Source organism: Cebus imitator, unplaced genomic scaffold, assembly GCF_001604975.1.
Source record: "Cebus imitator isolate Cc_AM_T3 unplaced genomic scaffold, Cebus_imitator-1.0 Scaffold129, whole genome shotgun sequence".
Taxonomy (NCBI): domain Eukaryota; kingdom Metazoa; phylum Chordata; class Mammalia; order Primates; family Cebidae; genus Cebus; species Cebus imitator.
In genome coordinates this window covers 4,921,647-4,946,632 of record NW_016107444.1, presented here as the reverse complement: position 1 = coordinate 4,946,632, position 24,986 = coordinate 4,921,647, and the positions used below count along the sequence as shown (strand labels likewise).

At 40.9% G+C, this 24,986-nt stretch overlaps 1 protein-coding gene and 1 pseudogene across 8 annotated transcripts in view; both read left to right on the top strand.

Annotated features, from left to right (window-relative positions):
* The window catches only part of ULK4 (unc-51 like kinase 4), a 620,462-nt gene that overhangs the window by 39,073 nt on the left and 556,403 nt on the right, over positions 1-24,986 (top strand). For all 8 annotated transcript variants that reach the window (XR_005202208.1, XM_037742907.1, XM_037742908.1 and 5 more), the window contains 4 exons: positions 3,159-3,219; positions 5,006-5,187; positions 6,708-6,754; positions 16,446-16,524. Coding sequence is in view for 7 of the 8 variants with exons in the window: in XM_037742907.1 (XP_037598835.1) it covers positions 3,159-3,219; positions 5,006-5,187; positions 6,708-6,754; positions 16,446-16,524 (369 nt within the window). In the remaining variant the exon portion in view is untranslated. The remainder of the gene's footprint in view (positions 1-3,158; positions 3,220-5,005; positions 5,188-6,707; positions 6,755-16,445; positions 16,525-24,986) is intronic.
* On the top strand, positions 1,296-1,420 carry LOC119473054 (annotated as a pseudogene).

Here is a 24,986-nt window from a genome sequence, read left to right as displayed (position 1 = left end):
TTGGGAGTGTTGTTTACACTGTGACCGTTCCTGTTTCTCTTTCTGCTTCTGTCTCACTTACTGTGCCGTGTCTTGCATCTCCTGTCGGCCTTCCCTCCACTTCCCTGGAGTTGTAAGTTTCTCTCCTGTGTTTTGATGAGTCAGCTCCGCCTCTCACTGTGGCTTTCTTCCACATGGCACGGAGGCGCTGCCGCCCTCTTGGCCTCAGAACTTAGCTCTCATCCCTTCGTTTCTCCACGTGCACTACTGCGAACCACTCTGAATATTTTAGTCTCTAATGTGTTTTGAAGGCAGAGGTGGTCAGAGGGCAGCTCTCAGCAGGCTTGGCCAGGCAGGCGGATCATACAGAAGCCCTCGCCTCTCACAGGCTGAGACTGCAGGGGAGACGGTGGGGAGACACGGGGTGCTGGAGGGGTCACGGTCCATGGTGTACTTCCAAACCAGTGCCAGCTGTCTTGCTTCTTGTCTTTGGAATATAATACTTTATGGCTAGGGGATAGATAATGAGTATCTGCTTTAAAAAACAAATTCGCTCCTGAGTCCCTCTGTTTCGTCTTGACTTCTAGCTCCCCACCATGCTCACATTCCACTTATTCCCTATGCTAATTTTTCTGCTTTTTCTTTTTAAAATGTCTTTTTCTGTATTAATTCATGACTGTTTTCTTACATCTCATTGGGAACATTATTGTGCCTTAGACCACAGGGATTCTTGGATTCCTGCTTATTTTCTAGATAGCATTTCATATAGATTTTTTAGCTATTTTTCATAATGGAGCTAATTCTTTTTGTGAGTTAACGTGTCTGGCGGAGTAACTTTTTATGCTAAGTTTGATGCGCATTGGGGCATTTTCAGAGTGGTCTTTCTAGAACAGTGTGTGGTATCTTTCCCGGAGTGTCTAATCTTTTGGCTTCCCTGGGCCACACTGGAAGAGGGATTGTCTTGGGCCACACATGAAATACACTAATGATAGCTGATGAACTAAAAAAGCAAAAAATTTGCAGAAAAATCTTAAAATGTTTTAAGAAAGTTTACAAATTTGTGTTGGGCCACATTCAAAGCCATCTTGGACTGCCTGTCAATTTTCTGTGTCTTGTTTTCCTCCTGTAACCGTATTTGATAGTTTCTGGGAAGCCTTAGTGAGTGGAAATTTTTGTGTTGAACTTTTCATTTTAAACTGCTTTAGTCTGAGGAGAGGCTGAGGGTTCCTGTGTACCTTTACCCAGCTGCTCTTATGTTGGCATCGCACAGGCCTGTCGTCTAATTAACAAGGCCTGGGCATTGACGCTGCTGTAGTCAGTCAGGCGGGGTAACCTTACCTGTTCCTCCTTGTGGAGGGCATGTGGCCATCGTGGTTGCAGGATACTTGGCTGATGTCTCTGTGTAATGAGGGCTTGCAATATCCTAATTGATCTTCCTGAAAAAGAAAGGGAAAAATAAAAGAAAAGCTGAGTGTGGTGCTGTTGACTACGCTACCAGACTTCCTCGAACTTTCCCAGTTGCCTTAATGTCCTGTCTTTCCGTTCCAGGAGGCCACATTACAGTTAGGCGTTCTGCCTCCTTAGTCTCCTGTAGTCTGTCCTAGTCTTTCATGGCCTTGTCAGTATTTCTCAGACTTTGTCTTTCATGAACTTGACACTTTTTTTTTTTTTTTTTTGAGACAGACTCTCCCTCTGTTGCCCAGGCTGGAGTGCAGTGGGGCAATCTCAGCAATCTCAGCTCACTGCAACCTCTGCCGCCTGGGTTCAAGCGATTCTCCTGCCTCAGCCTCCTGAGTAGCTGGGATTATAGGCGCCTGTCACCGCGCCTGGCTAATTTTTGTCGTTTTAGTAGAGATGGGGTTTCACCATCTTGCCCAGGCTGGTCTTGAACTCCTGACCTCATGATTTACCTGTCTCAGCCTCCTAAAGTGCTGGAATTGCAGGCTTGAGCCATTGCGCCCGTCTGTTGTATTTTTTTGTAATACATGTTATAAAACGTGTGACTCAAGTCCTTGACACTTTGAAGAGCAACTGGTTGAGTGTTTTGTAGAATGTCCCTTAATTTAGGTTTGTCTAAGGGTTTCTCATAATTAGAATGATACTATGAATTTGGATTATGAGATTAGAATGAGAGTATGCATTGTAGTAAGAATACTACAATAAATACAGTAATGCTCATTACTTACTTTATTAGTAAAGGTTTTAAAAATATTACATAGCGAAGTTTTGCAGAAGTTAGGTAAAGAAATGATGGTTGCTTTTTTAAGTTGAAGTCTCAAGATGAAGTATCTGGCTGCCCTAAGCTCATGAATCCAACTACATGGCTTCTTCACATTTCTCAAATAAATTGTGCACCTTCCAATTCATGCCATTATGGCTTCCTGGAGTGGTGTCTTCTCTGATATAACAATAAAGTTCTAGCCATCCTTCAAGACGGCAGCCCACCTCCTTTCTTTTCTGCAAACCTGGTCCTAACTGTTTCAGCTGAGGTGCTTGCTGTATTCTCTAAACTACTATTTACAAAAAAATTCTTTCTGTCCATGTTTTGTCTGTAATGTCCTGCCTGTTTGGAATTGTGAAATATTTTGTTGTTTAACAGATGTTTGTCTCATCTTCCCAACTAGAATGTCAGCTTTCTGAAAACAGGATTTGTCTTTTATACCTTTGTATTCCCATGAGCATTTGGCATAGAGCCTTACCTTGGCACGTACCCAATAGATATTTGTTGAATGACTGAATTTTTAATCTAGAGGTAAATTAGCTAAAATGGAAGCTGAGATAGGGGTGAATTTTTTTCTATGAAGCTTTATTTTATTACACATATCAATTGAAATAATTAAAAAAATTACCTGTATTTGTATGTTTTAATCTGAAAGGCATTGTTGAGTTCTTATTTTTTTTTTTTGGAACACATTTTACTCATTCTTTTTTTATCCTCATTGACTTATAATCTGACATAAGGGATGTATAAGGAGACAGATAATCCATCTTAAAAATCGTCTCAGAGGTAGCATGGGGAGAAATGCCAGATATAGGTGATGGGGAGGAAGGCAGCAAATCACACTGCCATGTGTGTACCTATGCAACAATCTTGCATGTTCTTCACATGTTCCCCAAAACCTAAAATGCAAAAAAAAAAAAGTCGTCTCAAAAGTTGTTTTTTTCCTTTTTAACTGCAGATAATGAAACAACCACCAGTTAAATTTGATCCAAAACTATTGCATCTCCCTGCGTATTCAGGTAGGATGCTAAAGGACTTACTGAACATGTAGACTCTGTGTATGGATACAAATATGAAGCTTATTTGCAAATGGAATATTTGTATGTGAAAAACTAAATTTATTTTTTCTCCACAATTGGTTATATTCTTGGGGCAGTGTTAGGCGAATTGTAAACGATCTGTAATTCATTTGTGCCAGTGCTTGACATTTCTCAGCCGAGTTTGGGCTGCCCTGTCCTCTTGTGGGTAGGGAGGTTCCTGTACATCTGAGCAAGTTTTCCTGTAGAGTGGTTGGGGGCCTCCCGCCCCTCCCTTCATAGAGCTGGGTGAATTTCCACCATTTATGGCTGCCGTAGGTGCACAGGGTTGGGGACAGCAATGAACGACTGGGGTTTGTTGGAGGGACCGGGACATTTGAAAGCAGGACGAGGTGGCTCGTGACTGTGGAGATGGTGTGGGAGTGGAGGCTTACGGGACGATTACTACATTTCTGTTGCGCTAATGAAAATCTTATTTAGGGTGAATGGCAGAAATTTTTACATCTCTTAAAATTGTTTTTTTTTTTTTTTTAAGAAATTATATTTTAAGCTGTTAAACTCGATTTGGGGAAAGTTATTCATCGTGGCTAGAGTAGAATCTATTACTTGAAGTAAATTTAAAATATAGCTTTAAATAAAATTTAGCTTTAAATAAACCAGCTAAGGGTTTATATCGATCGACTTAATTACTGATAAAAACCAGAAAAGAAACTGTGTAGAAGGACGTTTTCGAAAGACCTAAGTGAAGGAAAATATTAACAGTGCTTTCAGTGCCAAGCCGGACTATTTATGCAGACCTAGAGAATTATTACCTGGAATACGATTTCCTTTTTCTTCTTTGAGTTATTTGGGAAATCATATTTACAGTTTATTTTGTCTAAAGATAGAGATCAGCCGAAAATATGTTAATTTTAGGGGGTATCACACTTCTTGGATTTTGCCTTTTTTTGTATAGGGATTTGGAGGTTGGAATTTCAGGTGATTTTAGCTATCATGTTATCCTTTTTTTTTTTTATTCCAGTAATTTTATTGGGAATTTATTTTATTTTATTTTTTTTGAGACAGAGTCTCACTGTGTCACCCAGGCTGGAATGCAGTGGTGTGATCTCAGCTCACTGCGGAGATCTAGGTTAAAACCTTGAACCTTCTAGATTCAAGCGATTCTCCTGCCTCAGTCTCCCAAGTAGCTGGGATTACAGGCATGCGCTACCACATCTGGCTAATTTTTTTTTTTTTTTTTTTTTGTATTTTTAGTAGAGACGGGGTTTCACTATGTTGGCCAGGCTGGTCTTGAATTCCTGACCTTCTGATCCGCCCGCCTTGGCTTCCCAAAGTGCCAGGATTACAGGCATGAACCACCACAATCGGCCTTTTGGAACTTTTTAAGAATTGTAAGATTTGTGCTTTTCCCAGTGTTTCAGAGTTGATTTATGTACACAAAGGCTCTTTTGTCTTTTAATTCAGTTGTATTGAAGTTTGCATTTTGTTATAGTCTAGGTTGTGGGACAGTTGTGCTTCAGACATCACTTTATTTGAAGCATGGTTTTCCCTTGACGTGGTTAAAAAGTTTCCATGGATAGGTAAAGAGATGAGGACCATCGAAGGACAAATAAAAGTCGTGTCATCTTTGGAGTTACCTTTGGTTTTGACAGTGCAGTGTTTTCTTTGTCCCCATCCTAGCTGTTGTCATTCTGTGCTTATTGCTCATGGAGTGTTTCTAACAGTTCTTTTTCTCATACATGCTTTTATCATTTTCTTTCCCTGGCAGTGGATAAGTTACTATTTCTGAAAGACCAAGATTGGAATGACTTTTTGCAACAAGTGTGCTCGCAGATCGACAGCACCGAGAAGAGCACGGGGGCCTCCCGAGCCAAGCTGAATCTCCTTTGCTATCTGTGCGTGGTGGCCAGTCATCAGGAGGTGGCCACCAGGCTCCTCCACTCCCCCCTGGTAGGCCTCTGTGACATGCCTTATGCATTTACATTTTTTTTGTTTTTTTGTTTTTGAGATGGAATCTGGCTCTGTTGTCAGGCTGGAGTGCAGTGCTGCAATCTCGGCTCACTGCAACCTCTGCCTCCCAGGGTCAAGCGATTCTCCTGCCTCAGCCTCCCGAGTAGCTGGAACTACAGGCATCCGTCACCACGCCTGGCTAATTTTTGAATTTTTAGTAGAGACGGGGTTTCACCATGTTGGCCAGGATGGTCTCAGTCTCCTGACCTTGCGATCCACCTACCTCAGCATCCCAAACTGCTGGGATTACAGGCGTGAGCCACCGTGTGCGGCTTAAGCTTGTGTTTTTATAGAGGCTCAGAGAAGTGCTAAAATATCAGTTTGATTTAACTACCATGAAAAATATGATTTATCATGATTTTAGGTTTATGAAAATTATCCTCTGCTTAATTCTTAGGTCTTAAAGTAGATGAGAGTAGATGGTGATTTTGAACTTTTTTTTTTTTGATGCTCACATTTCCATTTTATGTTAACTTGTAAGATTAAAAAAATATATGAAATCAGTCCGGACACTGTGGCTCATGCCTGTAATCCCAGCACTTTGAGAGGCCAAGGTGGGTGGATCACCTGAGGTCAGGAGTTCAAAACCAGCCTGGCCTACATGGCGAAACGTGATCTCTACTAAAAACACAAAATTAGCCGAGCATAGTGGTGCACTCCTGTAATCCCAACTGCTCGGGAGGCTGAGGCAGAAGAATCACTTGAACCTGAGGCAGAGGTTGCAGTGAGCTGAGATCGTGCCATTGCACTCCAGCCTGGGCAAAAAGAGTGAAACTTGGTCTCAAAAAAAAAAAAAAAAGTGTGATATCATAAGACAGACCTTTTACCTTCTCATCAGTGACTGGAGTAAACTGCCCATGTGGAATGGGTGGGGGCGTTGGTTCCTTTACTGGGTCATCGGGTAAACTGCAAGGTTTCTGATGTGATGTTGAAGAAAGACATCCACCCTGTAAGACACATTTTCCTCTTCCCCTGGGAATTTACTTTCTGGACTGTGTTGGTCTGTTGGTAAGCTCATGGGAATTTGTTAGAGTTTTTTTGTTTCTTTTGGTTCACGTTTGAGCATCGATTGGCAGAGTTTTTGAAGTCATCCTCAGACAGGAATTACTGTTTCAGAGGTGATTTCTATAGTGGGCCCTCATTTGGGAATTTGCTTGAAAAACTTTATTCATTTGCTTTCAGGATAGTATTAATATTACTTTTTTTGATAGTTGGTGTGTGTCTATCAGGTACGGGCAGTCATTTAGAGAATGTAAAGTGGTAGAAGAAACTAAAAGTACTGTTCTTAGTTTTTATTTTAATCGTATTCGTGCCTTTGTAATTTAGTAAATATTTTTGGTGTACATTGTAAATTTCCTTTTTATAAAGATCTGAGCTGTTAACTTTGCTGTCACTTTCTGTGTTTTGTGGATTAAATATTTTAATTTTTTCTTTTTTTACATTTTAATTTTTTATTCTAGTTCCAGTTGCTAATCCAGCATTTGCGGATAGCTCCAAACTGGGATATGTAAGTAACATTTATATTTAAAAATTATTTTTCATGACTTCATTAAGTAGTTACAGCATACATATTAATCAAAAACAGAGTCCTAAATAATTATCATAAATTATTCTGACATAGTGATGACTCCACTCGTAGTCAATTTTTATGGGCATTCCAATGATAAATTTTAGAATATTTAAAAATAGCCCTTCTCCTAATATTATAAATACAGTTCTGGAATTAGCTAAGCTGCTCCTGGAAACTTTATTAACTGTTACTGTTTTTTTATTTTCATAGAGACAGGGTCTCTCACTATGTTGCTCAGGCTGGTTTTGAACTCTTGGGCCCAAGTGATTCTCCCATCTCTGCCACCCAAAGTGTTAGGATTACAGATGTGAGCCAGTGCAGCTTGCTGACTGTTCACTGTTGTGAGTTTTGGTTATAAAATACTTAAACCCTGGTCCCTGTGTATTGATTTAGTTATACTTCCTCAAAGTTTCCCTTGGACACCCTTATCTTTCCCTAATGTAGCACATAGCTTCCCTATGATGTTATTTGTAATCTAATAGGATTATGATTTATAAACTCCTGATGGAAGGAAGTGTCCTTGCTTTTTATAGAAGCAGTGTGCCAGGTGGAAAACAGCCGATCCAGAGTTAGAAGGCTCTGAGTTCCGGTTGCCAGTAAGACTTGGCCAAATGATTATCTTTTTCTCAATCTCTGTTTCCTGGGGAGTGCGGGTGGGACAAGGAAACGGTTTGGGATTGAGCCAGACCTGGGTGTGTGATCACAGGTCTGCTTTCTGGGCCGGTTACTTTAATTGCTGAGGGTCAGTGGCCTCATCTGTAAAGTTGGGTTGAGATAAATACTTCATAAATTTTTGGTAATTACTCCACTTTGAATGAGGTAAATGTGCGAGAGACCTTGTATAGTGCCTGATTCTTGGTGGGCATTTCATTTACAATGGGGTTGGGGTTGTAGAAGTTGTGGTTATCATCATCAGGCTTGCTTATCTCATAGGATTGTTAGGACAGGCACGTGTAAAAATGGAGGCGAAAGGAGTTTGTGAATTGTGGCAGGAGTATGATAACAATTACTCATCTGTGCTGGTGAAATGTGGGTGACACAACAGGAGTTTAGAAAATGCGTAACAATAAGAGTAATTCTTATAACACATCTTCTAATACTACTCTCCCAAAGTAAAATCTGGGAATAGAAACAAGGATCTTTAGATAATGGTTGAGCATTTAATACTTTGAGAAGGCTTACGATATGCCCATTAAGAATGAATCAGTGAAATACTTGTTTGAACACTTTTATCTAAAACGTGTAACATCCTTGAATGGGGCGCCCCCTGCTGCCATTTTAAAACAGACATTCCAAATCACTTCCAAGTACAGTCACCTCCATGTATCAGCCTGGAGACTGGTTCTAGTATCCTCTTGGATACCAAAACCCCCACTTACTGGTTTTTACCCCACTTTTAAAAATTGAAGTTTGATTGTAAAACAGTTTTAATTTGAATAAAATGATAAATACTGAGGTAGACAAGTTCTCTGGTAGGAATCTTTTTTTATTCTCCTTCTCTATTCAGAGCTACTTCCAGCGAGGTTTTCTCTGACCTCAGGTTGTATTACTTTGATAGCACATGATAAATGGTCCTTAACTTAGTCTGGGAGGCAGTTGCTATTGAAACAGATGTATTTATTTCTTAGTTTTGTTTTGCATGTAAAAAATTAGAATCACATGATACAATTTTAGAAGTTTGCCTTCCTTGATAACATATATATTATGTAGTTTAAATGCTATTAACATTTAAAAACAAAATACGTAATACTTAAACTTTTATATGTTGTGAATATCTGATCATTTTGTTTGCTATTTTTGGACTGTATTATAATATTGTAAACAACATTTTGATGAACATTTTTGGGCTTAAATCTTTGTGCCTGCTTTTTCTTTTTCCCTTTAGGGAAGATTCATAGAATTAGAACAAATGGGTAGAAGGCAAAAATAAATATTTTTGTGATTTCTGAAAAATTACTAAAATGCTCTTAAAAATGTCCGGTCAATGTGTTTAAAATGCCTTTTGTTCAAACTTCCAACATTGGGTATTTATCAGATTGTATATCCCTTTATCCTTGCCAGTCAACTTTATGAGGTATAATTCACATATAGTAGTAATGTAATACTGTGATTTTAAAAAATTGTTAATTGCAAATTATGCATAGCCTAAAATGTTTCATTTTAGCCATTTTTATGTGTACAGTGGCATTTAGTTTCATTCCCATTGTTGTGTAACCATCACCACTATTCATTTCCAGAACTTTTTCATCATCTTAAACAGACACTCTTTATCTATTAAACAACTCCCCCTTTCCCTTCCCCAGTCCTGGTAACCTATATTCCACTTTCTATCTTTGTGGATTTGCTTATGGTGAATACCTCATATTGCCACCGAAACATTAGGGGGTTTGGTCTAGGTCCTGTTGCTCACAGCACAGAAAGCCAATCCCAGAGACAATGAGTGTTGCCAGGATGGAAGGCTTCAGTTGGGTGCTGCTGCCAAGGAGATGGGAGATCAGTCTCAAATTTGTCTCCTCAACTGACTAAAACCAGGGGTTTATTTAGCAGGCAAGAAGTGTAACCATGCATGGGAAAACAGGAGTTAGGGAAGGGTGAGAAAGAGGACCTGGTTGACAGGAAGCAGGTAGTTGGTTAGGCAGTCATGATGGGTGAGGGGATCTGGTGTCCTATGGTCTAGATGTGGTGATTTGGTAAGTTTCAGTTCCTTGATAACTATCTGGGAGGCCTGATGATTGGTTTCCCAAGAAAGGAACTCAGATAAGACAAATGTAAGTTTCTCAAGTTTTAAGACTGGGAGGGTCCATTTTTATGTTTATTGAAGAAGACTGTAAACATCAGTTCTATAGGACAATTGGGCTGGTTTCATTTGCAAGGTTCATCCATGTTATAACTAACGTGTGAGCATCTTGTTCCTTTTTAAGGCTGAATAATACCCCATTGCATGTATATACTGCATTTTGTTTATGTTTTCATCTGTTTTGGGGCCCTGGCTTGTTTCTGTCTTTTGGCTGTTGTGAACAATGCTGCTATGAACATTAGTGTTTTCTGTTTTTGCTTTTGCTAATGCTATCCTGATGGGTGTGAAGTAGTATCTCATGGTTTTGATTTGTATTTTGTGACTAGTGATGTTGAACATCTTTTCATATGATTGTTGGCTAATTGTATATCTTCTTTGGAGAAAGGTCTAGTCAAATTTTTTGCCAGTTTTTGCATGGGGTTTTATGTTGTTGGGTTGTAGGTATTTGTTAGGTATGTTCTAGATATTAACCCTTTGTCAGATAAATGATTGCAAATATCTTTTCTCATTACATAGGTTGCTTTTTACTGTGGCAAGTGCCTTTTGAGATATGAATTTAGGAAGGATTTTTCCATTTTTTATATAAGAGTTTTATACTTGAATAAGGCAAAGTGAGTGCCCACCCATCATTAATTTTTAAATTACAAACACAGTTTTCATGTCTCTTTACTGTAGTTCTCCTCTTGGTTGATTAGATTTCATAATTTGGTAGTTTATTTTATTTTAATTTTATTTTTCTGAGACAGAGTCTTGTTCTGTCATCCAGGCTGGAGTGCAGTGGCGTGATCTTGGCTCACTATAACCCCTGCCTCCTGGGTTCAAGCCATTCTCCCGCCTCCTAAGTAGCTGGGATTACAGGCACCTGCCATCATGCCTAGCTAATTTTTATATTTTTGTAGAGATGGGGTTTCACTGTGTTGACCACATGGCCTTGAACTCCTGACTTCAGGTGATCCACCTGCTTCAGCCTTCCAAAGTGTTGGGATTACAGGTGTGAGCCATCACACCTGGCCAATATTTTTCTTTTTCAAGAAGGCCTCTCAGTGGCTCACCCCTGTGCCATACTTTGGAGTTTGAGCTCTCTTCCCTGTACTAACTATAGCTCTGTAGGGCTTGGGGGTCAGTCGTACCTTTTTTTTTTTCTTTTGTGTGTTTTGTTTGAGTTAGCTTTTCTTTTTATTCCAGGCCCGTAAATTTTACTAGATTGTTTCTAGGAATCTCTTTTTACTAATTTGCTTCAGTTGTTCTCTTCTGCCTGCCTCCCTCCCTCCATCCCTCCATTCCTTCCCCTCCCTTCCCCCCTCTTCCCCCCCCCTCCCCCTCCTTCCTCCTTCCCTGCCCTCCCCTCCCCTCCCCTCCCCTCCCCACCATTTTCTTTTTCTTTGATGGGTCCTTTTCCCTAGCTGCCTATATTTGGTGTATAATATACTTTTGAATTTGAGGATAAATATTAGGATTATAAATATTCTCTTTTTGGGGCAGAATTTACAAATAAATATTGTTACCAATATTTAAGGTTAAGCATTAGGGTTATATAAGATAAGCCTGGAACCTGGACTTTGAAAAAGAAAACAAGGAAAAAGATTAGGATTATAAACATTGTATTCTTATCTCTTGAACTTGTGGGTCACTTCTTTTTCTTCGTGGTCCTGCTTTTTAATGCTGTTTACTTCTCAAATGCCCTGGTGATCTGGTTCTTAGTTTATATTATGAATAAATGATTAAATTGATTGGTTCTTGGTTTATATTATGATTAAATGATTAAATTGATTGGTTCTTAGTTTATATTATGAATAAATGATTAAATTGGTATAGAAGTTGGCAGTACAAGTCTCCTTTATGTTTGCCTAAGTCTCTTTCTCCAGTAGCCTGTCCTTTAAAGAAAGGGCTGGTATGTGGGTAAGTGAGGCCTGTTGACTGATTGACTTGAATTTGGGATTCCACTGGCTGAAGATGAGGTAGGCAGGCTGGAGGCCTCTGCAGTTTCCAGGGTGGGTTTTTCTTTGAAGTGGAGCTGGCTTTCCTCATTTAACCCCTTCAGTGTCTGGAGGACCCCAGTCTTTCTCCCCACATCGATGCCTGTGTCCACCCCAAGGTGGATTGCTCACTGTAGGAACAATTTTCCACATTTACCCAGGAGGCCAGGGCTGCAGGGTTTATTCTGTGTACCAGGGAAGGGAGATGGAGAAGAGGCAGGGCCTGGCTGGCTCAGCATTCCTAGGACAAGGGCACAGTTGTTCCTGGCATAGTTGTTTAATCTGATGTTGGTCCTGTGGCTCGTTCTTGCTTTTTGTCTTAGTTTCTTCAAAGTCCCTGAGGCTTCTTTGGGAACGCCTGTCCACCTGTGGTTCTTTAGACAGGGGATTCCTATGTTGGTCCTGGCAGTCTTGATTCTATCTACGCATGTCATCTGCGATTTTCTCAAACTTTCTGGTCCACTTGTAGCCCTCCTTTTAGTTCCCAATTATCATTTAATAAAATGATATCATTTAATAAAATAACTTGTATTTTAGCAGACTGTAGAGGGATCAGAAAAGTGAGTGTCAGGTGTTTAGTCTGCGGTCATTAAAGACAGAGCATGTCTCCTCAGTTTGGATCCGTGTTACTTACATTACTGTGATTTATGGACGCTTGCTTTCTTTCCCTTTTATTTTTCCTTCTATTTCCTTCCATTATTTATTTTATTATTTTTTTTAGAGACTCATTCTAAAAAAAAATAAGGTTTCATTGTGTCCCCTAGGCTGGAGTGAGACTGCAGGTGCATGCCACCATGTCTGGCTAAATTGAAAAAAAAAAAAAAAAAATATATATATATATATATATATATATATATATATATATATATATATTTGTGTGTGTGTAGAGACAGAGTCACACGTTGTTGGCCAGGCTGGTCTTGAACTCCTGGCCTTAGTGATCCTTCCACCTCGTCCTCCTAAGGTGCTGCGGATTACACACACACTTCCTAAAGTGTGTGAGCCAGTGTACCCGGCCAAAGTTTTTATTTTTTAATATGATGTATAAGATACATAGAATTTCCTTTTTTTTTTTTTTTTTTGGCATGGGGTAACCCTTTATTTTTATTTAACAGTACATTTGGAAGAAGATAAGGCAACAAGGCAATATTTTTATAATGTTGCTAGCATTTTCCCAAGGTAAAGCCAGGAAATAAACTTGTGTCATTTCTACAAGAACTCCTAAGCAACATCCCCTCCAACTCCATGGACAGCCACTAGTGCTGGTGAAGTTCATAAAGTTTTGAGGTGGCAAACAGCTTATTTTGTCCTTTGTCATAATTGGTTTACAAATTGGATGCCTGGTTTTGGCATACTGGTTCAGTTGATGAAGCGTAGAATCCCTTTGGTCTTTGTAAGAAGAGATGTATATGGTGGAATAGGCTCAAGAACTTGAGTTTAAGGAGAACAATTTACTATTATCAATCCATCTTACATAAAACCTGTCTCTTGTTTAACCCAGCAATGGAGGTGAGTCTTCTCACCTGGACTCTCTAGATGCCTTCACAAGATTACTTCGTGATGTATCACGTTTCCCAGTTTGCTCATGGGAAATGGTGATCTTGGACTGCTGTTTGGTAGAATCAACAGCTGCATTTTAAACTTGAAGTCGCTTTAAATATTCCCTGCAAGGGCTTCGTGTCCTTTGAGAGTGACTCCATGTTTTTGCTTAGCTGTTAAATATCTTCCTGCATTTTTTTCCTGATTTAATATTGCTATGAACAGGAAAATGTGTAAAAGTAAAAAGTGTATAGTTTACAGATTTAAAGCTTTCTTTGAACTTGTCAAGGGTTAAGCGACTCTGTTGCATTTAGTATAATGATATGCAAATCTTTTGCTTTGTTGTATGAAACTTCTGTTTCAGGCACGTGAATGATGAGTGATTATCACAGGCTGCTGTCTCCCTCACCCCCAATGGTGGGGTCCGTGACTTTGAATCTCAGAGTCTTAGACACCATCCTGTACAGCCTCCCACTGAGTGAGGGTGCTCAGTGCTTGTAGGGTGTAGAGTCTGATAGATGCATCTGTTACTTTGACCTTGTTAGTTTTATTTAGGATGCCTGAATGTGTGAATGTGTTGATGACTGTATTCACCGTTGCTGTCTCTCTGCTTGGAAGAAAAGAAACTTGAAGTTTGCCACTACTCCGGGTTTACTTTCCATGCTTTGTTATTTGCTGTATAAAGATTCACACCCGTCTTTTGTTGGTCATATGGTTTTTGGTTTAAAGGGAATCTTCTTCCATGAGTTTAGCCTTGAATTCTACTGAGCGTCACTTTGTAAGCTGGAAACGCTGTTTGCCTGCATGGTCGTACCTCCGTGAACTCCTTTCCTGCTAATGTGTGTAGTCGTTTTGCTTTTGATGTTGATATATTCATTAAACAAACATTTTTAGATGCCTGAGTGACCCCCAGGCACTGTCCAGGTGCCCACAGTGGTGTCGGGATACAGCCCGGCCTTCATGGATCTTCTGGGCTGGTCGAGGAGACAGATAATAAACAAGTAAACGAATGAATAAGTAACTACAAAATTATAGTTCTGCTCTAATGTGGTAGCCATTAACTTCATGGGGATTATTTAAATTAAAACTTAATAGTAGCTTACTCATTCGGCACATGCTGTCAGACACGATGGTACTTTTGCATGTGGATTATCTCCTTTGATTCCTACAGCTTGAGGGACGTGGTGTTAGTGGTCCAACTTACGAGGGAACCAGGACCAGGAACATGAAAGCTGAGTAATTACTCCAGGGTACTGTCTCCCTCACCCTCAATTGTGGGGTAGTTTTGAAATTAAAAATCACGGCCAGGTGCAGTGGCTCATGCCTGTAATCCCGACACTTTGGGAGGCCGAGGTGGGCAGATCACCTGAGCTCAGGAGTTCAAGACCAGCTGGACAACATGGTGAAACCCCGTTTCTACTAAAAATGCAACAATGAGCCAGGTGTGGTGGCGCACACCTGTAGTTGTGGCTACGTCGGGGCTGAGTTGAGAGGATTGCTTGAGTCTGGGAGGCGCTGCGGTGAGCAGAGATTGCACCACCACACTCCAGCTTGGGAGAAAGAGTGAGACCCTGTCTCAAAAAAAAAAAAATAAAGTCTTTTGTTCCTCACTTGCATCTGTCCTATTTCATGTGCGTGATAGTCACATGTGTAGTGGACACTGCATTGAGCAGTGCAGATGTTGAACGTTTCTGTCAGTGCACGAAGGTTTGTTAGACGGTGCTGTCTTAGATGCTGTCATGGAGCTGGGTTGGTTCTGAGGTGCAGAGTCACTGGGGCACCTGGAGTGGTGACCTGAGAAAACTTGAATTTTGAGAAAGAGCCTGTACTGTGAGGGTGTCGTATATAGGGTATGTGGTACTTGTATTTAGGGTTCTGGTAAAAGGTGACTATTCATAAGCTATTTAAAGTTTCTACTTTAAAAGTATAGGGTTTTTAGGTAGTGTATTTTCTCTTGTTCTAATAGGAATTGTTTTTGGTCATATTAGGAAAAATAATTGGCATGTGGATACATTTTTATTTTAGTTGAATAAATCTGGTAACTGATATTTACTTTTGTAGATTGAAAAATGGTTCAGTGTTTCATAAGTATTTTGAGCCTATCTTTTAAAAGAGATGGGCAGGTGCAGTGACTCAGGCCTGTAATCCCAGCACTTTGGGAGGCTAAGATGGGAGGATTGTTTGTCAGGAGTTCAAGGGTAGCCTGGGCATCATAGTGAGACCCCCATCTCGACAAAAAGCAAAAAAATTAGCTGGGCGTGGTGGTGCACGCCTATAGTCCCAGCCACCTGGGGAGTTGAGGTGGGAGGATGGCTTTTCCAATTATCTTGCAGACATTTTTCAAAGTGATTACTTTTAAAGTATAATCTTTTTATTCAGAGGTGGGTGCTACTTCTGCAATTGCTGAGGACTTCTTTAATTTGTATATGTTCCGAGATTTTAATGGGCAACGTAAGAAGTGCTGAAATTTGTAAGAATGATTTCTGTGTGTTGGAGTCGTGGTAACGCAGACATTTTCCCTAGTACTTCTCTGAGTCTGATTTGGTTTCCTCCGTGGGTGCCCACATAGGTTTATTTTAAGAAGGTAAAAAAAGTAAACTAAGTTACACACCGATTACCCCTGACAACATGCAGACATCACTAAATAAGTGCATTTCTCGTCAACTCACCATTTGTTTCAATTAGAAAAAAACTCATTAAAACTAATTTTTCTGCATGAAATAACTTTTTAAATCACACTGAATGTGATTCATTAGTAGTAATTTATCAACCTCAGTTTTCTGCTGGATACTAAGGGAACACCTCATTAAAAAACCAGTGTTTATGCAAATAGTACAATATTTTAAAAAGTTTTGATTGTAAAAGTTTCTGTTAAACTGAATATATATAGATATGTCACTGTTCAGATGTTATTTACGACTTACATAGAAACTCATTGATCTACTAACAAGTAGGAAAGAGGCCTTTAGCCAAATGCCTCTGTACTCGGCAATAAAAGGAGTAATCACTGTTTTGCTCTTTTCTCTGGTTAAGCCTGTTTAAAAATTTTATTTTTCCTCTTACTGTTGACCCACAACTTGTTTAAATTTTGTCGCTATTGCAGTATTGCAGCGGACCTTGCAGCTCACGTCCCCCCGTGTGTCCGAGGGAGTTTCTCTGGGCTGTATACGTGGGGAGTGTGGGCCTGACGTGTCCCGTTCTGTTTTTATTTCACAGTCTTGTATGTACTGCTCGTCACTGCATAATGTGACTAGCTGGGGTTACTTTCCTTGGTCCCTGACTCTTCTCTTCAGAGCCTGTGTTCTCTCATTTGCAGACGGGCCAAGGTTGCTCGGGTGATTGGTTTACTGGCTTCGCACACAGCTGAGCTCCAGGAAAATACACCTGTTGTTGAGGTAATGTCTTTTATTACTGAAATGGGGCGAATGACAAGAAATACTGTTTTTGATTCTGTAATTTAGAACATGCAGCTTTCATTGACCTTCACTTGATTTTTCTTTGTGGGATTGTGACAATTGTTCTGAGACTATCACCTCAGCAGACCTTCAGGCTTAAACACAGCGGCTCATTGCAGCGTGGTCCGTCATTACAGTGCACGGCAGAGTTAGCAAGGGCTGTGGACTCTGCTCATCATTATTTCATTTGTTTTTGAATAAGGCTTTTTTCATTTCTAGTTTTCTGGTAGTCTGTCCAACATTTTATTACAGCTAATGTATTTCCTAGTTAAAGCATAGCTTATAATTCAAAATTCAAGTTCTTCTGGCATTTCACTGAGAATTTAGTGTTTTCATACTAAAGACTCCTTTCTACCTATTCTGTTAATGTATATTACGCTTATTTGGTAATGGAGTTTTATTCCTTGAACTGGGAGAGGCTCAAGAGTCTGTGGGTGAAAAGAAAGCAAGAGCTCCTGAAGGAAGTAAAGGGGTAAGGAGAGGCGACTGCAGAGCTGAAGCTGGGTGTGGGATCTGGGGCTTTAGGAGACATTGGAACACTTTCTGTGTCTGTGGTGTTCACTATAGTAGCCAGCTGGTATTTGGAACTTTAAGAGGAACTGGAAAGTTTTCTGTCTGTGCTGTCCACTCCCGTGGCCAGTTGCTGGATAGTATCCCGGCTGGCCTTGTAGTGTCTGGGTGGAGATTAATTTAATCTCACTGTATTTCCCTTGCTTACAATTCCATCTCTATTTCCTGCAAACTGTTGGATCTCTGAGCTACTAGTAAAATGCCACTAAGTCTGAATTTTTCCTTTTTTGGAGGGCCTAAAATAAGTGAATTGTGACCCTATGTGATCACTGATGGTACCCAGCGATGTGTCAAGTAGATTTTTATCTAAAAGATTGAGCACATAAGGCAGTATTTACCAGGAAGATGAGAGGGCGTAGGTTCTCAAAAGTGGGGGATCCTTCTGATGGCTCAGAGCAAAAGGCCTCCAGTGAGATGGAGTTGCTGTAGGAGGCGGGGGAGAACCTAAAGTCCGAGACAGAGTCCCAGGAGCTTAGAGGATGTTCCTGCATTGCCACAGCAGGTGTTCCTTGCTCAGGAGCTGTGAAGAAAGAGCCCCTGAATATGTAAAATGTGACTGTTGAATTACATTATTCAGTAGTTAAAATGATAAGTAGGATGGTTGCTTTAGGAAGCTGAGTTAGTGGATTTGAAGATCAGTTGGATGAATTTTCTTAGGATTTAGAAAGAGGATAAAGATTATGAACTGAAAAGGCATGGGTGATAGTTTCAGATTTGTTGCACTCTCCAGCATGGCAGCCTCCAGCCACTGTGGCTCTTGAGTGCTTGAAGAGCAGCTAGTCTGAATTGAGATGACCAACTTACAGAAAAGAATACTATGGCCAACCTGGAATTTCCAACCCGGTTATTCTACTTTATCTTTTTCCCAGCATTTATCACCACCTGACATTTTATTTACTTACTTCTCTTCCCACACTGGACCCCAAGTGCCGCTGGAGTAGGGATTTCGAGCAGTCTTGTTCACTGCTCCACCCCAGTGCGTAGACCGTGCCTTGTGTCTAGATAGATACTGACAAGTGTTTTGAAAGGAATGAATAAAACTGTACCAGCATGCTTGGAACTCCCTGTAGCAGTGTCTGGAAGATGCCGTATTTGCTGCTGCAGGAATTCTCAAGGGACTGGGCAGAGGGCATGTGAAGTAACCTGGGACCTGCCCGTCACCCTGGGTGGCGTGCAGCCCACATTCACTGGTACTGCTGCTGCTGCACCCCCACTTGCAGAGTTTGGCCCAGTAGTTCCTGAACCGTCTTTGTTACCTCTGCTCACTCAGGTCGAGCTCTGTGGCCAGCCTGTATTCTCACAGTGTGTCTCCTACTCCAGTTGTGCCTTTTGCCGACATGGTGTTCCTGGTGCTGCTTCCACTGAGAGGAGGGGTGGGTGTTAATTCCCGAGGGTCTTGTATCTTTTTTTCCAGTACTTTTCTCTTCATGCGTGTTTGCTGATGCTTTATTAATTTGAAATGCAATAACTTAGGGAAAATCATACTTCATTAAAAAAATGTCGTGTGCTTAACTATCTGGTGAACTGTTTTGAATTACACACTCTGTATTGTGAACTAAATTTGGGTGGATAATAGAGAACTTATGCAATAACTTGAAACTGAGCCCGGTGCTCCTTTGTGATGCCATCTTAATTCTGTTATTTCAACACTTTTTAGTTCTTTGGTTATTACTTTTAATGGCAAAAACTGTAATTACTTTTGTGCCAACTTAATTCCTGCTGTGAGCAATTGGCTGTGATAACTGCAGTAGCCACAAGAGGTCATTCAAGCACTAGAAAAAAAGTTGCGCCAGTTGTTGACACGGAGTCTCGCTCTGTCACCAGGCTAGAGTGCAGCGGTGCGGTCTCGGCTCATTGTAACCTCCACCTCTGGGTTCAAGCAGTTCTCCTGCTGGGACTACAGGCACACACCACCACGCCCAGCTAATTTTTGTATTTTTAGTAGAGAAAGGTTTTCACCATGATGGCCAGGCTGGTGTTGAACTTCTGACCTTGTGATCTGCCTGCCTCGGCCTCCCAAAGTGCTGGGATTACAGGCTTGAGCCCACCGTGCTTGGCCAAGTTTTAAGAATTTATGTTTCAACTTCCAGAAGCAGGATCTGTGCAGGTTGAGCAGGTACATGGTACCATGTTTCATCTTTTTCCTGTTTTTTTTTTTCTTTTTTAGAGGTTTCTGGCTGAGTGCCGTGGCTCACTCCTGTAATCCCAGCACTTTGGGAGGCCAAGGTGGGTGAATCACAAGGTCAGGCGATCCAGACCATCCTGGCTAACGTGGTGAAGCCCCATCTCTGCTAAAAATACAAAAAATTAGCCGAGCGTGGTGGCACGCACCTGTAGTCTCAGCTACTCGGGAGGCTGAGGCAGGAGAATCTCTTGAACCCAGGAGGTGGAACTTGCAGTGAGCAGAGATCGCAGCACTGCACTCCAGCCTGGCGACAGAGTGAGACTCCATCTCAGGAAAAAAAAAAAAAAAGAAAGTTTTTGCTACAAGATGTTTGGCTCCATTCCATTGGTGATTTTTTACTATTTGTGATGAAAAAGGTCAATGAAAACCATTATAGCCTCTTCAGGAAGATGCAGTCAACACTGAGCACATCATTTCGGGGGATCTGGGAACCTTGTGGGGTCTACTGGTCAATCTTTAGTTCAGATTTCTGTAAAACTCACAATTGGATGATTGTGGATAATTTTCCAGTAATCAGTAAGAAAATTTCAAGTGTGAGATAAATCCTGAATTCTCCAGTAGGTTTACTATCAGTGAACATGAAATATTGTGGTTGAAGATCCTATAAGCATTTTATTTTATATTTTACTTATTTATTTTTTGAGACAGAGTCTCGCTCTGTTGCTCAGGCTATAGTGCAGTGGTGTGATGTTGGCTCACTGCAGCCTCTTCCCCCTGGGTTCAAGAGAGTCGCAGCCTCAGCCTCATGAGTAGCTGGGACTGCAGGTTCATGCCCCGCTAATTTTTGTATTTTTAGTAGAGACAGGGTTTTACCATGTTGGCCAGGCTGGTCTTGAACTCCTGGCCTCAAGTGATCTGCTTGCCTTGGGCTCCCAAAGTGCTGGGATTACAGGCGTGAGTCACTGCACCTGGCCCCTGTAAGTATTTTAAAAGCATAGGGGCTCATTTTGTTACTCACCTTTGTACCCCCCAGTGCCGAGCTGGCAAAGTAATATGTATTTTAGGCCCTCAGTCAATGCTGAAGAGTTTAATGAATGATTAAAAGAATGTTTGGAGAGTATGATGGTGTAATTTGTCACAAAGAGACAGAAAAAATGGAGCAAAAATCTATTTTACTATCCTTGTAATACAATTTAAATCTCTTTCATCTTACTGTCTCATCAGCAGCTACAGAAATAACTGCTCATCATCTCCTCTATGCTTTTAGAAGCATTTATTGACATCTGTATCTTTTTCACAGAAAAATATAACCATCTGAAGATTATTTTCCTAGATAACACATTCACCACTCTGTAGTCATTGTGGTTTTTGTGTGTAATAATTTAAGAAATATTTTTGATATTAAGCCAGTATATTTAGTCTGAAGCATGCAGTGAATATATTTTAGGAGATTTAATATAGACCCATCAAATTCTAGAACTGAAAGGAATTTTTTTTCTTGTATTGTGACTGAGTCTTACTCTGTTGCCCACGCTGGAGTGCAGTGGCATGATCTTGTCTCACTGCAACCTCCGTCTCCCAGGTTCCAGTGATTCTTGTGCCTCAGCCTCCTGAGTAGCTGGGATTACAGGCATGCACCCAAGCCCAGCTGTTTTTTTTTTTTTGCATTTTTAGTAGAGACAGGGTTTCACCATGTTGTCCAGGCTGGTATCGAACTCTTGACATCAAGTAATCCTCTCGCCTCAGCCCCCCAAAGTGCTGGGATTACAGGCGTGAGCCGCCGCGCCCAGCCAAAAGGAATATTAACAGACATTATAGGCTAACCCATTCATTAAATTTCCTTATTATTGGCTGGGCGCGGTGGCTTACGGCTGTAATCCCAGCACTTTGGGAGGCTGAGGTGGGAAAATCACTTGAGCCTAGGAGTTTGAGACCAGCCTGGGCAACAAAAGGAGACCTCTTCTCTGCAAAAAATAGAAAACAGTCAGGCGTTGTGGTACACATCAGACCTGAACCTGGGAGGCTGAGGCTGAGGCTGCAGCAGGCTCTTAGCATGCTCCTGCACTCCAGCCTGAGCGAGACCCTGTCTCAAAATGTTTTTTTGTTATGGAAAATTTCAACGTCTACAGAAGTAGAGAGACTAGAAAATGAGGCAGCATCATTTGCTTCCAGCGTCCTCAGCACTGGCTCATCTTTCATCTGTGTCTCCTGCTTTCATTCTCCCTTTCCCTTTTTCTCTCCCCCCTTCTTTCTCTCTTGCTGGAGTATTTTAAATAAAATAATATTATTTTACTAGAAAAGATATTTTTCTAACAGAAAAGAATTAGAAAAATATATAACAACAATTTATGGTCACACCCCATACCTTCAGCAGTAGTCCCTGAGCCTCATCTGATACCCAGGGAACGTGCAGATTTTCTTGGTGGGGTCACACGTGTCATTTTGTAATTCTTCTTTGAGTCAGGACTGTGCTTAGATAATGTGACCCTTAAGTCTGTTAATTCCTGGTCTAATTTTTTAGTGTTCCTTACTTGTTACAGACAAATTGCCCCTTGTCTTGCCCAAACTGGACTATCAGAAGCTTTATTTCACTCTCGGTGTTGTTGAAGAGAGTCCTTCATCACCTGTCTTTCCTTTCTTGCACATTGCCGCTTGGATGTGGACCCTTGATTCAGTGCTTTTTTGTGGGAGGATGGCTTGGGGAAATAGGAATTTGTCATAGCTGGTGCTGTATTTCTCCTGCTGCTTCATAGAAAGTGAGACAACTGAATGCTGTATGCCCCTATCAGAGGGGTTAAAGTCCATCATGAGAGTCAGATGCGATCAGCCTTATTATAAATATTCCCATCACTCTTTTTTCTTCATACGTTCATCTGTGAGCCAGGAACTCATCACTTTTTTATTTAATAGTTTTAACACCAATCGATTATTGTCTTTATGTAGTAATCCTTTAGAGTTGCAAAATGATAATTGTCTTATTCTGTAATTTCCTTTCTATTTATGGTTGGACGTTTTCTTACAGAAGAGCTTTCGCTGATCAACTATTTGGTTATCCTAAAATAGAGTGTTTCGCGAGGCAAGATAAATGCTTGATTATTTCTCTTCATGGGTCACTTTTCAGAATAAAGAATTGGTGTCCTGGTAATCTCCTAAGTGTCCATCGAGATTGATTTTATATTCTGAGAACTTTCAGGTTATACATGTCTATGTGTATCGTCTAGTCCTTTGCAATCATTAGTCTTTTTGATGCTTGAATGGTTCCATCTCCATCCAGTGGGAGCCCTTTCAAGTCTGCCCGTTCCTGCCTTTGACATGAGCCTACTCCTGTCTCTGATAGCTTGCCGGCTTCTCGGGGGTGAGCTTTCACAGGCTTGTTTTGGGAATAGTCAGCTCCTAGTTTTGAAACCACTTCTACAGGGAATCTTGTTTACTTTTTGTCAGAAGATGTAGTTAGAGATGGCAGTCTGGGTTCTCTAGGATTTTCTTTTTTCTTCGTAGAGCTTTTCAGAGGTCAGATCTAGGCACTGTTGTTTCTTAAAAAGAGAAAAATTCTCAGTTTACTTATACCCTTCCAATTCAGATTCTTTTTTAAATTGAGACACAGTTTTACTCTTGTTGCCCTGGCTGGAGTGCAATGGCGTGATCTCGGCTCACCACAACCTCTGCCTCCCAGGTTCAAGCGATCTTCTCCTGCCTCAGCCTCCCAAGTAGCTGGGATTATAGGCATGCGCCATCATGCCCGACTAATTTTGTGTTTTTAGTAGAGACAGGGTTTCACCATGTTGGTCAGGCGCGTCTCAAACTCCTGACCTCAGGTGATCCACCTGCCTTGGCCTCCCAAAGTTCTGGGATTATAGGCATGAGCCACCGTGCCTGGCCCCAATTCAGAATTAAAATTCGTTTTTACCTGTTGATTTACAATTTTTATTTTTCTTCTCATGATCTAAAATTCCTGGCTGGCGCGGTGGCTCTCGCCTGTAATCCCTGCACTTTGAGAGCCGAGGTGGGTGGATCACTTGAGTTCAGGAGTTCGAGACCAACCTGGCCAACGTGGCAAAACCCCATCTCTACTAAAAACACAGAAATTAGCTGAGCATGCTGTTGCATGCCTGTGATCCTGGCTGCTCGGGAGGCTGGGGCATGAGAATTGCTTGAACCCAGGAGGTGGAGGCTGCTGGGATTGCGCCACTGTACTCCAGCCGGGGCACAGAGCGAGACTCCGTCTCAAAATAACAAGAAAACTCTTGGCTGTTAATAACATTAACATAATGATCTTTTTTTAGCTTAGAGTTTAGAATAGGTAAAAAATAGTAGTACATGTATTGTTACTAAGAACAAAACTACAAGACACATTTTAAGTACTTTCTTCCCTTGGGATATAACCCACTGGATGATATGTACAGTCAAAATGCTGGGTTTTAATGTCAGCTTAAATCTTCGCTTTGTGCTTGTCAGCAATATGGTATATAGTTACACATGTTTCCAATTTTTTTTTCCTAGATATTTAAGGATTACTTTGTAGTTTCTGGTTTGAAAATTATAATTCCTTTTTATTGAAGTGCTAGAAATATACAGAAGTATGTACAAAACATGCATGTATTGCTTAACGAATTATTGCCAAGTGTGAAAACCCAAGAAACTGCCACTGGCTTTGAGTAGAACATTGAGTAGAACATGGCCAGCGTACCCGGGACCCGCGCGTCCTCCCCGGATCACTGTTCTCTCCCTTTGCGCCAAAGGAAGTTACCGTAACTTCCAATCCTGTGATTACTTTGCCTGCTTTTGAATTTCATTTACATTGAGTCATAAGATATGTACACTTTGGTATCCGGCTTCTTTTTTTTCATGTTGTGTGTGTGGAATTCATCCCTGTTGCACACACGTGTCGTTCACTCTTATTGCATGCGTCCACTGCCTCACTGGTGATGGGCATTTGGATTGCTTTCTGTGTCTGGCGATTACAAACCTTGCACACACGTTTTGATGCACTTGCGTAAGGTCTCTATTGGGTATGTGTGGGAATAGAATTGGTACGTTATAGGATTTGTGTGTGTTCAACTTTAGGAGGTAATCTAAGCTGTTTTCCAAAAAGGTTGTATGAATTAAAATGCTTTGACTAATGAAAGAATGTTCAGTGCTCTGCATTCTCCTTAATATTTGGTGTTGGCCTACAATCATGTTAAATAAGTATTTACCAGTTTCCCGTATGCTTTTAACTTTAATGGTTATTCAGTTTGGTATGGCATCTGAAAGTTTGAGTATCTAATTTTTCTTCCTATCGCTATTGATAGGTGAATTATATTAATAGAATTACTAAAAATAAAGGACCTTTGCATCCTTAGAAGAAATGACGTGGAGCTCTCTATAATTCACTGTTGGAATCTCTTTCCTAATTTTTTTTTTTAGAATTGTTTCTCTATTTTTTCTTGCCACATTACATTGATTTCTTGGAGAGTCCAGGCTGTTTGTCCTGTAGAAAGTTGCACAGTCCAGATTTGTCTGCCTGCTTTTTCTTAGCATTGCTAACTTATTCCTCTAGTCCACACATTTCCTGCGGACCGTACATCAGGTCTGGAGACTTCGTTAGATTCGGGTTAAACCTTTCTTTCTGGGCCGGGCGCGGTGGCTCAAGCCTGTAATCCCAGCACTTTGGGAGGCCGAGGCGGGTGGATCACGAGGTCAAGAGATCGAGACCATCCTGGTCAAC